Below are 14,688 nucleotides of genomic sequence, written 5' to 3'. Positions count from 1 at the left end.
GGGGAGCGCAGGCCCTACTACTGCAGCTCAAGAGTTAGGGGCACAAGAAAGGAGGGAGTGCTCCTTTTTAGGTGGGCCTGGGGGACTCTCTCCCACTCCTGAGTCCATAAAAGGGGAAGCTGTAGGAGAAAATCAGTGTCGAGGCTGCACCCAGCAAAGGTCACTGCTTTGTCTGCTCTGGAATGGGCACCTCACATGGCATCCATCATCCTGGCAGTTTTAGTCAGCTTTTTCATCCCTGTGACCAAAAGACCCAATAAGAACAATTAGAGAAGGAAGTTTATTTGGTACTCACAGTTTCAGAGATTTCGGTCCATGCCCAGATTCCAACATTGTCTCACACATGAGCTTTTGGGAGACATCTCATATCTAAACCATAAAACTGGTGTCAAGTTGAGCCAATGTTTATATGACAATGCTCTGATAAGACCTGGAGACTGGGCTGAAATGTCTCCATTGATCTACTACTGCAGGAAAGGAGAGCCACCAGGGAGTGGCACCTGAAGAGCCTAAGCTTACTCAAGCCAATTGCTTTTACTCCTAGATGCTGGAGGAGCTGATACCAGGAGTCAGAGGCACCAACATCTGTAAAGAAGTCATGTTCCATGCTGCACAGGAGGGGAGTCTGTCCATCCACACATTTGATTTCAAGTAGCCATGGAGGGCATCCTTGTTGGGACTACCAAAAAGCACAAGAATCTATCCAAAGAGCAGGTGGTCACTGTTCATGAGTTGGCATCCTTGGCTGCTGGAGCACATGGAGGCTGTGGTGAACGCAGGTGCAGGCCCCAGCACCACAGGACTGGGAAACACCAGCTTGGGAAACACCTCATGTGTTAGCTTCATGAAGGAAGAGCCTGCAACAGCCATGATCCAGGCTCCACACAACAGCAGAAGCTAGGATGCCCAAGGCAAGAGTGAGTTGTCTTATATCTAAGCTGAGGCTTAGGTGTGACTCAGAAAGTCACAACATGGCTTGGGACCACTATCCCCATCCACCCTTACAGTGAAGGGCTTCGTTCACTGTGGCTCTAAAGTGACTGACATGAATGCGAGCAGAGTGTACATGTTGGAAACCTTTTGTGGAGAGTCATGAGCTTGATGAGAACTTATTGCAATTACCGGGATGGAACCCAGAAGTGCTTTAACACTGTGCCACAGCCCCATCCTTTTTATTTTTTTGCGACAGGGTCTAAGTTGCTTAGGGACTTCTGGCTTTGAACTTGTGATCCTCCTGGCTCAGCCTTCTGAGCTGCTAGACATGTGCCACTGCACTGTGCCAACCGGTGGTATTATAAGGAGCTTCGAGAAAGTGAGTGGATCATGACTGTAGATTGTTGTTGAGTGACCAACAAGGAAGCTGTGACTATTGGGAAGTGGGTGCCCATTCTCAGTTGAGGGCATGGCTTCCAATTGTACCCTCCAGGAGGACTGTGTGGCACTGAAACAAGTGGTAGGAGCCTGTGGAGGTGCACCTTGAAATGGTAGCTACTCTGTGCTCCACCCTCATTTCACACTGCAGAAAAGTAAACTCTGCAGTCAAGGGCCAGCTGCCCCACCAGGGGGTTAGTCTCTCTGCATTTTTTAAAAAATATTTTTTTAGTTGTTGATAGACCTTTATTTATTCATTCATTTATATGCAGTGCTGAGAATCGAACCCAATGTCTTACACATGTGAGACAAGTGCTCTACCACTGAGGCATGACCCCAGCCCTCTCTTGCTGCTTTCATAGTTCACGTTGCAAAGCAGATTGTTAGTTGCTCATGTCTGAGGAGCAAGACAGACCTTTTATATGCTCGTAAGATTGCTATAAGGACAACCCTGTGGGACTTGGTCCTACATGATGTATGCAGTGGTGTTTGGTGTATTCAGCAGTCACTCGGAAGAGAGGACAGGCCCAGCATGGGGCAAGCAGGACACTAATGAAATCAGCAATGAACATAAATATTTAAGAAATTGTAATTAAGATGGGCATGATGGCACATGCCTGTAATCCCAGCTACTTGGGAGGCTAAGGCAGGAGGATCTCAAGTTCAAGGCCAGCCTCAGCTGAGACCCTGTCTGAGACCTCAGCTGTCCTCAGTGAGACCCTGTCTCAAAATCTTAAAAATGGCTAGCTGTGGTACTCAATGACAAAGCACCCCTGGGTTCAATCCCCAGTATTGCCAAAATGTAAAAATAATAATTAATGTAAAAAAAATCCATGACGAACCTATGTTAGAATTTTAAATTTCATTTTGTTCTCAGAATTCTCACTTTATTTGATGGCTACAAGTGAGGGAAGACTAGTCACTTGCTGATCTTGTTGTCAGCGCTGTTACAGGCATAGCCTGTTATCATAGCCATTAAACTGTCATTTAACTTGGTTAAAAAAGATGATTTAAGGGTACATCCAAGTTTTTAGTTCCCCTCTTTCTCCACCTGGCCCCCCTCCATTCTACATGAGGTGTTTCTCTACACTGAGAACATTCCCAACAACTCTACAAAGAGAGCAACTGGAAGAGGATGCAAGACAAGGGCTGTTCAAAGACTCTGATTTTATTTTGTGATCTGTGTCAAACAGCCTCATTCTCAGTGCAGGTGGCCCCTCCTCCCCAGGGGACAACTTAGGGTGGTATCCCCTATGAAGTCATGGCCTCCACAGGCCCCAGGGAGACCCACGCAGTTCCGAGAGTTGATGGGAATTCTGGCCAAGACCCGGTGGGTGGGAGGCAGTGACTAGATGGGGTGGTGGTCATGTCAGGTAGCTGAGAGCTGGAAAACCCTGTCCTTGGCCCTGCTCAGTTTTGGGACTGCTGTGCATGTGATGGAGAGGGGGTGTGAGATTTTCTCCCAACCTCACAGGACCCCTTGGCCAGGCATGGCTTTGATTCCACTAAGGGCTCAGCTGAGAGAGGAGCAGGAAACGTGTGGGCTGGCTGCTTCACAGGGTGTTGGTGCTGGTGCCCCGCAGTCCCACACCACGGGCAAACTGTTCCAGCAGGCCCCCAATGGCCCCAGAGGGACTGGGGGCTGCTGCCCGAAGCCCCACTGTGCTGCTGTATGCGGCCAAGAAGGCTGAACGCACCTCCTGCAGCCGCGTCTCCCGGGCACTCAGAGCTGCAAGCCTATGGGGAAGGAGGGACAGAAAATGAATGTATTACCCCAGGACAGGACCCAACGTCCTCATTCTCTCTCCACATGGCCTATCCTTGAGCTTCCGACTGTACAGAGCCAGGATCTACCCCATGGTCATGTTACCCTTGTGGTTCAGGCTCCAAATATCTGGTGCTGGTTCCTTTAGCCATTCTTCTCACTTTGAGGTTCTCTTCCCACCTTAGAGCAGCATCTTTTATTGGAGCACTGACCTGGGCTTTCTGCTGGAAAAATAACTGTCCCTGTGTTGACTGTGATCAGAGAGAAGCTGAGTTTCACAGCTCTTGGCTTCTATTCCTTGGAAAAAAAAGGTGAGACATAGCCTTACACCTGGCAGGAAGGAGATCCCCAGGATATGGCAGCAGGCCTCAGCCCTCCTGAGGCAAGGATCTGACACACCCTGGGAAAACTTGCTGGCTACCCTGGCTGGGACAGGGTCTCCCACTAGAAACACCTAGACCCTAGCTATATCTTTAGTCCCTGTGGCCCCTCACACACTGCTGGAAGAACACCTACTTTTCCAACACTCTGCTCTAATTCCATCTCTTTCTTCTCCCCTGGCCACCTGGGGCACTGATCACAGATGGAAGATAGAAAGCCCTTCTCTCTTTGCCCTGGGATTACAGGTCAAGAAGGGAAACAGTACACAGAAATGGGGATTTATCAAAGTGTGAGTTCCTTGGAGGCTGTCTGACATTCTGAAGGGTCAGTCTTTAATAGAAGGGGTCCAAGATATGAACCATACCCAATCTCTGGACTCAAAGCCAGGCACCTAAATTTGTTCTCCAGGAGTCACACACCTACATGACATGGACCTATCTTACCTCAGCACTTACTCCTAATTTCTTCCCAAGAAACCAATTCCTGGGCAATCCCTCCCTGGGAACCAGTCAGAGGCAGCAGCAATGTCCCCAGTTCTGAAGCCCAAAAGACTTGTACCCCAGGGCTTGGGGGAACAGATGGAGGTCTGAATAAATGACAGTATGGGGAGGACAAAAGGATCCTAGAGAAATACACTGGTAGGAGTTATGTGTGAGAGAAGCAGCAGGCTATGGGGCCTGGGAAAGTCACACAGCTCTTGCGGGAGCACTGAGAAATGAGCCAATGCTGGATTCCTGCACGCTGCGAGCAACACTGACGAACCTGAGGGCACCTGACCTTTTTATTTTTTTTTTTTCAGGACTGGGGATGGAACCCAGGGCCTCATGTATGCTAGGCAAGTGCTCTGCCACTGAGCTGACCCCCATCCCCATACCTTTATTTTCTAGTCATGTTTCACAGCTGGAGGACACGTGTGTCCCCTCAGCTGCTCCTTATGGCGTAAGTGGAGAAATAGACTAGTTTGTCTTCACAAAGAATATCTGAAGGTCCACACATATGCACTCTCACTGCCCCCCCACTTCTGGGAAGTAGAAGGGACAGAGGCCAACCTATTTAGAGACAAGAAAAGTGGAGCCCAGAAAAGATACATGACTGGCTTGGGGATACATCACAGGCCATGGTGCTAGCGCAGCACCATTCCTCAAGAGCTGGGCTGATGGGCTCAGAGAAGTCAAGGCCAAGACCTCAAGACACAGCTGGTGAGCATAGCAACTAGTTTCTCTGTGAACAAAGCCCAAGTCACTGAACCCACATACTATGCGACTTTGCTGCCAGGAGCTGCTCTGGAACCCAACCAAGGATCCTGGAGGCCTTAGAGATCAAGCGGGGTCTAGCTGTCCTCTAGGAACTTCCTAGAATTGGCAGGTTGGCTGGAGCTCAAGAGTACAGCCTGAGGCCTGATCTGCAGGTATGGGCTGGGTACTTGGGGCTGGGGTTGGAGCTGCCTGACTCAGTGGGTAAGCCCTGGGAATTTCGGGGTGCAATCAAGCAGAGCAGGCAGGGCTTCCTCCAAAGATGGCGCTGCGGTCAGCTGGGCTGAAGAGGAAGTCCTTACAGAAATAGGCAAATATTTTTTTTATCCTTCAGAAACCTAACAGAACTTGCTTCTAGCCTAGGGGCCTGGCTGCAGAGGAAGCTGAATGCCTAGTGGCCTTGGAAGCCCTTCAGTGACTTCTCAGCTTCAGGGCCAGGACAGGGGAATGCCATTCTGGAATTACAAAGTCTGGCTGGCTTATGTCAGACTGAAGCTGGGATCCCACGCTCCTCCTCCTTTCCAACTCCTCTAGCCTGCCAGCATGGGAGGGCAGAGTTGAATTCTGGTACTTATGGTAGGGTGAGCCCCTAGCACCTGGAATGGAGGAGAGGGATAGGCTTTCTGAGGAACCCCCAGGGAGGCCACATCTGAGGAGCAGGCCCTGCTCCCCAGGGCACCAGAGGCTGTCTCCTGCCTGATATCCATGAAGTCGCAGAGCAGGAAGGGGTCAGGGGGTTCCCCCAAAACAGCTGTTAAAGTCTGAGGGCTGCATTACAAGAGTGAGAAGCCCAGTATTGGAGCCCTCAAAGAAGAGCGTTTCACAAGCTGGGGATCTATTTCCCATTTAATCCTCTTTCTTGCCCAGAGGCAGAAGTGGAAGACAAGGTGGCGGGGGCAGTGGATAGCAAGCAGCCTTTGGTTCTGCCTAGAGGAGCATAGACCAGGCTGACCCAGTGCCATTCTGGCTCTGCCTCCAGCATACACCTACCTTCCTGCCCCACTGTTCTGCTTTCAAAGGATGTGCATGTCAGATGAAGCTTTGGACAGAAATAGAACCTGCCATAGTCACAGTCCAGCCAGCTTTCCCTCAGGGTGCACCCGACACACCCATGGATGGGTTCTGGTGGCTGGGAAGAGTGAACAGGAACCCAATGCACTTCCTTAGCAGCCCATGGGCCTCCTTTACACCTGGGGTCTGTAGCTGCAAATGGGGAGGGGCAGGGACCCAGCCAACTCCCTGGCTGGCCTTCGCCTCACTCTTAAGCAGCACTCCTGACTGCTCCCCAGCTTCTGATACAGGCAGGGAAGCATCCTGCCTCAAGCAAGACACTTACAGACAACTGTTAGGGAGCTCATCCGGGAAGCTGAAAGGGAGAGAGGAGTCTGTGTGCAGGACAGCCCGTTCCTGAATACTGCCACAGCCCGTTACCATCTGCCAGCTGCCAAAGTCTGTGGAGAGAGAGGATCCGGGCAGGGGATGGTCCACTGATCTGGGGCAGAGAGGAGAGAGAGGGGAGATGATGCAGTCAGTCATATGCCTCAGAGAGAGGCCCTGGTGGGAGGGGGCTGGTGTCCTGGGCCACAGCTGCAGGGATCTGTTGGAGTGTCCAAAAGCCAACCACTGTCTCCAAAAGAACAAACAAAGCTGGATAAGTAGTGACCAAGAAAGAAGCGCAGATTGTAAGGCAGGATTGGCTGTGCGCACAGTGCATTCTGAAGACTTCCAGAGGCAAAAGAACCAGAGCAAAGCATGGGGAGAGGTGAGCTGGATCCAGAGCCAGGGTGGATACCTGCCTGGGCCCAGATAGCAAGCAGTCTCAATAGCACCAAGAGGAAGGGAGCAAGGCTGGTCCCCCAGGAAACAAGGGAAGCAGGGGCCCACCACTCTGACATGCAGATTTACAAGGGGGCAACACAGAACCCAGAGCTGCCGAGATCTGATGAGGGAAGAGGGAGAACAGGCCTCATGGGGACTGTGGAGGGTGGTGACCTAGATTCAAGAGAGGCTGGGAGTCCTGAGGTACCCCCTTCCTGTGCAGTGCCTTCTGGGAGCCATGGTTTGTATTCAGAAGCATCAACCCAGCAAACTCACTGGCTATGCCCAGAGGGCAAGGTGAATCAGGGAGGCACCCTGACTGCTTCATCAGAACTGTTTCTAATGGAGGCTGAGAGGACAAAGTCGTGCCCCCAATGGCACCTTCCCTCAATCCCAGACAACCCAACTCCTCTGTCCTGGGTGTGGTGGGGTCAGAGAGGAAGACATCAGCCCTGCCTTTCCATCAGCTACCCCAGCTCCTGGAACCCAGAGGGGCATCCTATTTGATGCTCGACCCTTTATTCTTTAACTCAAGAAAAGTGGAAAGCGCTCCTGCAGGGACCCACTGAGAGGCCAAAGCACACACTGTGGTAGGGGCTGGGGACCTTGGCCTACAGAGCTGGCTGGCATTGAGAGTGGCAGCCCCCACTAGTCCTTGGGCTAGCCTTACCCCCAAGAAACTGCCACCTGAGTGCAGCTCTGGACATATTTAACCATCTCCTTACAGCTGGGGAAATAGCAGCCTAGACAGATTAAGACACTTGCCCAGGGTCCCACAGCTAGTAAGTGCAAGAGATTTTTTTTGATTGCAGATTTGTCCTGAAACAGAACCACCTTGAGAGGAACAAGAACAGATGGCTTTTTACGTTAAAGCTGCCACGAGTCAGAACCCCCAGCAACATACAGACTTGCAACATTCATCATTCCAGTGACAATCCAGACGTGTGTGATGGCACCATTAGGAAAGAGCATGGGACAGGCTGTTACCTGATTTGAGCCCCTGGGGCCTGACAGAGCAGGGTTTCCTTGTTTCTAGATGGAGAAGCCTAGCGGGGTGTAGGCAGTCTGTAAATCAAGGAGAAGCCTCCCGGGAAGAGCCTGCCTTAGGCTTCCTCCAGGCCACCAGGGCCTCTGGCCAGGGCAACCCCTCTTGAGGCACTGCCTGGCTCATCAGTCTCATCTATCATTCAAACTGTAGGTAGAATGTCTTTTCCAGTTTCAGCAGCTTGTGAGAAAATAGTCTCTAGCAACCAGTGTGGAGGGAAAGGAAGGGCTGCTGACTAGGGGAAGCCGGGGGAGGACACGGTGCTCCAGAGGCAGGGAACCCGGGGACACTTCTTCTGCCCCTCCCCACAGGCTTTCAAGAACAAACTGCCCAAGGGGATCCACAGTCACCAGGATATGGTTAGCCAGGTTCCCTCTGAGGACTCCTGGCCCCAGGTTAGTCACTTCCCTTTGCTTCCCCAGTGTCCCAGCAGCAACACAGGGAAGAAGCCAACTGGAACCAGACAACTGGTTAGCATAGGCAGCAGAGGGTGTGTGACCCCACGGGACCCAGTGGCTCTCAGAGAGCAGTCACCTTTGGTAGATATTGACATTTTTCAAGAATGAACTCAGCTTCCAGAATAATCTTCCTATTTGAGGCTTTTGTCAAAGAATGGTGGCAGAGTGACCAATCAGCTCCTGGATTTGAGAGCAAGAGGCTATGCTGAGCAGGAGTGCTCAAAAGGACATCTGGGAGCTGGAGTTGTGGCTCAGTAGTACAGCGCTGGCCTAGCATATGTGAGGCACTGGGTTTGATTCTCAGCACCACGTATAAATAAATGAACAAAATAAGGGCCCATCAATGTTTAAAACAATATTAAAAAAAAAAAAAAAAAAAAGACATCTGGATCAGCTAGCAAGTGGGGACATTGTGGGATACTGGAAATAGTCACCGGAGGAGAGACACCACTTTCATATTGGAAGGGAGGAGCATACAGGTTAACTCTGCCAACTTTACTGAGACCCCAGGCTCTTCTGCCCTGTGCTCCTAAGCCAGTGGGCAATGGCTCTGCCTCCTCCTCTCTCCTACTCCAGGTCTATAAAGAACATGTGACTGAGCAACCCTCAAATGGGGGTAGGGATGGCAATGGTACTAGAGAAAGCATCTGCCCACATCCTAGGGGCTCAAAACTGCCCAGGAGGGTGGCTGCTGGCAATACTGCCTTCCCTTAGCTGGATACAGTCCTGGGCTCTTTTTCAGTGTGCAGAGAGCTTTAGCTCCTCACCTCCTGCCAGAAGCCCTGCAGAAGGCTACTTACAGCAGGTGTCTTATGCCTGTCCTTCAGGAAAGAGGTCCAAGAACATGGATATGAGCAGAGCAGGCCAAACCCATGTGAGAAGGGGGTCTGGGTGGAGGCCTTGCTTTGCCTTTCACCCAGCTGCCCAATGCCCTGACATGGATCAGGCTTTCAGATTCATGACCAAAGAGTATTTGTCTTTAACTACAGCTAGTATACCAGACATTTGTGGAAAGGTAAGTATTTACTATATGTAAGATGCTTCACTCCATTATCTCATTTAACCCAAACTTACAGGGACCAGGATCATTATTCCTACTTTAAAAATGGAATTAAACAAACAAACAAAAAAATGTGAACTCAGAAGGGAAGTGAGTTTTTCCAAGTTACACAGCAGGGAAGGGGAAAACTGATTGCAATCAGGTGTGACCAAAGTCCATCCTAGGCAATATTACTGACCTTCCTTCTTAATAAAGTGCAGGGCCTCAAGAACTGGCTGAGGGATGGTTGCACTGCCCCTAACTGAAGTAAAGCACAGAGCTTTTAATCCATGTTTAGAAAAAGACCCTGAGAAAAGATCTGAGAAAGGAAGCTAGGCATTGTCCTAGGAGGTGCTGGGAGCCATACTGTGGTTATGAAGGAAGATGGCCAGAGGACAAGCTGGAATGTGAAGGAGGCAAGGGAAGGAACCACAGGGAAATGGAGCAGGAACCTTGATAAAGCTGAATCTGATGGCTGCATTTCCACTGGACTTTTCCATGTGTTTCCTTTATTTTTAAACTATTTGGGATGTTTTCTATTACTATTACTAGTTTTCTATTACTTGCATCTGAACGCATCAGAACTGAAAAGACTGCCATAGAAGGCCTGAAGGTACACAGCTAGGAAGCACCTTGGAGTTGCCTATTCTAAGCCTTTAATTACGTAGATGAAAAAATAAAAATTCAAAGTCATCAAGTGACATGTCTAAAGTCATGAAGGGAATTTGTGTTTGAATCAACTCCTGCAATCCTAGGCTTTGAGGGAGCCTATGTGTCATCTAATTAATTTATCCTCAACACCAATCTCCAAGTCTACCTTAGATGGTTCCTGATGAGGGCCCCACAACCACTCTGCCCATCAGGAATGGGGCCTCCCCCAGCCTGGCCTTATAAACACTACATCTGGATCCCCACCAAGGACTTCTATATTCCTGTGGCAGCCTCAGAGAAGTCTTTTGGGGCCCCAAGTTTTCTCTTCTAAGTCTCAATCTTGGACTGCCTTTAGGCTTCTCATCATTCCAGTCAGATCTGGAGCAGTAGCCCCAGGCAAGAGCAGTCAGATTGGAGCTGGAACTCAGGTGTGGCAGAGAGTAGCCTGGCTTCTCTGCCTCATAAAGACAGTGGTGCACACCAATAAACCTAGCTACTTGGGAGGCTGAGGCAGGAGGATCACAAGTTCAAGACAACTTAGTGAGATCCTGTCTCATAATTAACTACACCACAGTGAATCTATCCATCATGTACATCCACGAGACTGGGGTCCTAATTAGAATAAAATATATTCTTTGCTTGTATAATTATATCAAAATGGACTCCACTGTCAGGTATAACTACAAAGAATTAATAAAAAAATCAGCTAAATACAGACAGTCTGGAACAGAGGTCACTGTTTACAATGAGAAGCTGGCAGGGGACAGTGGCTGAGGGCAGCTAACTGGGTAGCTGAGGTTGATTCCTGTGTTGCCACTTAACTATTCAACCAGAATGGTGAGTGTCCCTCAGCCCAGTCCACATGCTCTCAGTCAGTGTGGCTTCACACTGGGCTCAGTGAGGGCACCATCCCTCCTCGGCATGGAAAACCCTGGCTAGCAACTGCCCTTCCCCCAAAGGACATCTGACACCAGCCATGCAGGGTTGCAGCAGGGTGACTTTTTGACCAGCGCTTGGGGAGGCATGTGAGCGTAGAGCATTAGTTTTGCACCTCCCTAGCCCTGTGGCTAATCTGCAGTGGCAGCTAATAATACCAAACGGCCACCAATTCTCCCAGTGATGGATGTGGAGTTGGCGCTTGAGAGGAATCAGCACCCCACGGAACTTTCCTCCCAACCATAAGACACCTATGACTTAAGGGAACAAAACCTCTCTGGCTCCTTTCTTAGGGCAGCCTGACTTTAAAAGACAGGCCTGGGGAATATGGAGCATATAAAAACCAGAGAATTCACATTGTGAGGGGAACAGCTTCAGCACAGGTTTCTTTCCATACAGCTCCTCCTCCCGCATTAAAGCCCTGATTGGTTACTGTTGCCTAAGAGGCACAAAAGCTAATGACAGGATCCCTCAGGCACTTCAAGATAAAAGAGACTAAATTAATTTTAATGTTAATAGAAATACATAATTAGAATGCTCCAAATCCAAATAATCTAGTCTTTCAAACCTCTGGCAAGGGGCTGGGGGTGTGGCTCAGAGGTAGAGCACTTGCCTAGCATACATGAGGCCCTGGGCTCTAGCCCCAGCACTGGGGAAAAAATAAAACACCTCTAGCTAACAGACATTTAATTCAGAAGAACCCTGTTGCTTGGCCAGCCCCACCAAGCTCTAGGCAGCCACTCCCAGAATAGACCACAAAAGGATCAAATACCTCGCAACAGCCTGCCCCTCGCCTTTTAGAGCCTTGCGTGTACTTTGGTCCAGCCATGCTGGCCTTGGCCTGGCCCCACCGTGCAGAGTTATTAGGCCAGGTAGACACCCCAAACCCTCCTGAGCCTCCAGAGGGAGGGACCCTGGTGGCCACTAGACCACTAGTCTAAGAGTCTATCACATTCTACCTGGGTGTGATAGCACATTTCTATAACCCTAGTGACTTTGGAGGAGAGGTGGGAGGATGGCAAGTTCAAGGCCAGCCTCAGCAACTTAGCAAGACTGTCTCAAAATAAAAAGGGCTGGGGATGTGGTTCAGTGGTAAAGCATCCCTGTATTCAATCCCCAGTACCAGAAACTAAAGTTCAAGTTACTCAATGCTGGAGATGACCACTCATGAGACTGAAGGAAACTGTCACAGTGTTGGAAAGTGGGATCCTTTGGCAGGAAGAAGGGGATGACAAAAAGTTGAGGTGTGGGAATGGTGCTGAAGGACTCCTTGTAGAGGGGAGTTAGGACTGGGGTGGGAGCCAGATGCTAAGAGAAAGCTCCTGGTCTCCTCCCCAGTTGTCCAATAACCCTATACAGGCAGAAATGGAGTTAGGGACCATGAGCAAGAGCTGTAGCCTGGAACAAGGACCCCACAGTGCCACCACGGCCCCAGAACAGCTTTGAGGGCAGACATGGGGGCATGCAACAGGCACACATGCCAACTCCACACACAGGATATAAGCAGGCACCCAGCTGCAGCCACCACACCTCCTGTGGGGCAGAAGGCTGTGGTCCTGCTCAAACAGACTGAGCTCTGGCACTTGCAGACAGTGTCCTGAGTAGAAGGGCTCTCCTGCAGGGGTGAGTGCTCAGTAGGAGCAGTCAGGGCCTCCACCTTGCTTGGAACTCACCAGCTGCCTCCATGTGAAGGCTGCTCTTCCTCTACTGCCTACTTTTGTCCAAAAGCACCCAGAGAGTGGTGATGGGAGGAGGGTTTCAGAAGTTTTAAGATGATTTTCACTGTAATAGGCCTGTTATCAAGGAGGAAACTGAGTCCCCAAATCACATGTACATTAAGTGGCACAGAAGGACCTGAATCTGAGATAGACTTCAAAGCTTAGGCCCGTTCTTCTAAAAGTCCCTTTCAACTGGATTTTTTTTTTTTTTTTTTGTAATGGAGATTGAACCCAGGGTTGCTTAACCACTGAGCCACATCCCTAGTCCCCACTCACCCCTTTTTTAGAATTTGTTTATTTTTATGTGGTGCTAAGGATCGATCCCAGTGCCTCAAACATGCTTGGCAAGTGCTCTATCACCGAGCCACAACCCTAGCTTCCCAGTCCTTTTTATATTATATTTTGAGGCAGGGTCTCACTAAGTTACTTAGGGTCTTGCTAAATTGTTGAGGCTGGCTTTGAACTCACACCCACCTCAACTGGAACTATTTGAGTTCTCTTAAGTCCACATTGCTTTTTTCTTTCCAGAACGGCTAGATATTCTCAAAGTTTTAGAAAGAAAAGCAATTGACAGACATAGTGGCACCTGCCTGTAATCCCAGTAACTCAGGCAGGAGGATCACAAGTTCAAGACTAGCCTCTGCAACTTGGCAAGACTCTAAGCTTCTTAGGAAGACTCTTGCCTCAAAGTATAAAATAAAAAAAGGTTAGGGGATGTGAGGCAACCCAATGCCCTTCAATGGTAGAGCACCCTTGTGTTCAATTCCTAGTTTAAAACAAAAACAAAAGCAAAGCAATTCACAGCATTCTTTCCTTGGGGATACGAAATGAAAAATGTGGTTCAGAGTCAACTAGGGAATGCTCTCCCCAAGTGCCAGATCATTCCTCAATCCTAGGCCTTTGGCCCGGTGCTCAGATTCAACCTCTCAAGAAGCGCCAACCCCAGCAGAACACTCTGGCCATATCTCAGGTGCATTCACCCTGTCTGACTGAGCTGCTTCTTTTCTCAGATGTGTTTTATCACCTATGGCTAGTCAATGTTACACACTTCTAGTCCAGTTCCTAGCATTTGCTCTCTTCATTGCCCAACCAACTTGTAATGGAATGTGAGAGCCAGAAAGGACCTAGAGCATCCAGATCCATCTCTTCAGTCACAATGGGCAGTCCATAGCAGGTAGAATTTACCCAAGGGGATATGTGGAGGTAGCCCCAACTCCCTGTCTGTGTTATCCAACCACTATACTTTCTAGATTCCCCTGGATTTGAGACATGCTCCAGGAAGGTATCTCAAACCTCTCTATAAACCAGCCCTTGCTTTGTGCCCAGACACTAACACATTCTCCAAATACTACACCTGCCAAATTCTCCACATCCACTTCCCCAGTCTCTGAGGTCTACTGCCTGCAGGCCTCACACAGGAATCCCACCTAAGACACCAGCTCAAGTACCAGAAGCCCACCTCCGGGCTTGTTATGGGGAGGCTAGCCACCTCCACTAGCAGGGGCGTTGGGAGTGCCTCACCTGGGTTTGGGGACTTCCAGCGGACTGCTACCCATCCTGAAGAAGTTGTCAGAATGGTTTGAAGATGAGGAGCTGGAAGACTTGGCTTCAACCAGCCCCGGGTGGGAAGGCAGGCGGTCCTCGGAGGGCTGTGGCCGGTTCCAGAGCACACTCTGTGGAGAGGACGAGTGATTCTTCCTCCTGTGGCGGGAGAGTGGGGCTACTGGCCAAGGCACCCTGATACTGTTCCTGTGCCTGGGGCCTGCTTTCGTTATTCTAGGACAGTGCTGAAGGAATGGATACAAACAGGGCATTCCCTTAGGCTCAGGTGCACAGGCAACCAGAGCTAGGGCTTTACTGAGGGACCATGGTATTCAAATTACACTGGCCTACCAGTCTCAGAGAACATACCAGAAAATCATTCTTAACTAACAGCTCAGTGACTGCCTCTCTCCATCCCCGGAAATGCTATATAAAACCCTGAGCCACTTGTGTAGGAAAGGAATCACCAGGGTCTCAGATTCCTTCACAAAGAAGTGACCCTCATACAAATTCCCAGTTGATAAACATCACCTGCAATGGCATTTTACTTTTTTCCTAACACCCCCCCACCCCCAACACACACATGGTGCAGGATGCTCCTCTAGGGCCTGACACCAGCCTCCTACTCCTGCTGGCCACAGCTGCTTGGTCCCACAGGGAGCCCCTATGCTCTGGGGCCACCATAGGCAGTGCCCCTCACCAACCAGATGG

General features: G+C 49.9%; 1 protein-coding gene across 6 annotated transcripts in view; it reads right to left on the bottom strand.

The window, feature by feature from the left end:
- Positions 1 to 2,244: 2,244 nt before the first annotated feature.
- The window catches only part of Mtmr14 (myotubularin related protein 14), a 48,143-nt gene continuing 35,699 nt past the window's right edge, over positions 2,245 to 14,688 (bottom strand). Inside the window, exons 16-18 of one of the 6 annotated variants that reach the window (XM_026383075.2) lie at positions 13,957 to 14,136; positions 6,107 to 6,262; positions 2,246 to 3,108 (exon numbers count right to left, since the gene is read on the bottom strand). In XM_026383075.2, the coding sequence (XP_026238860.1) occupies positions 2,925 to 3,108; positions 6,107 to 6,262; positions 13,957 to 14,136 (520 nt within the window). In that variant the 3' untranslated portion in view covers positions 2,246 to 2,924. Of the gene's footprint in view, positions 3,109 to 6,106; positions 6,263 to 13,956; positions 14,137 to 14,688 lie in introns of all 6 variants that reach the window. The other 5 variants (XM_026383074.2, XM_026383073.2, XM_026383077.2 and 2 more) reach the window with 5 other exon arrangements.

Source organism: Urocitellus parryii, chromosome 16, assembly GCF_045843805.1.
Source record: "Urocitellus parryii isolate mUroPar1 chromosome 16, mUroPar1.hap1, whole genome shotgun sequence".
NCBI lineage: Eukaryota > Metazoa > Chordata > Mammalia > Rodentia > Sciuridae > Urocitellus > Urocitellus parryii.
This window is presented reverse-complemented; position numbering and strand designations above follow the sequence as displayed.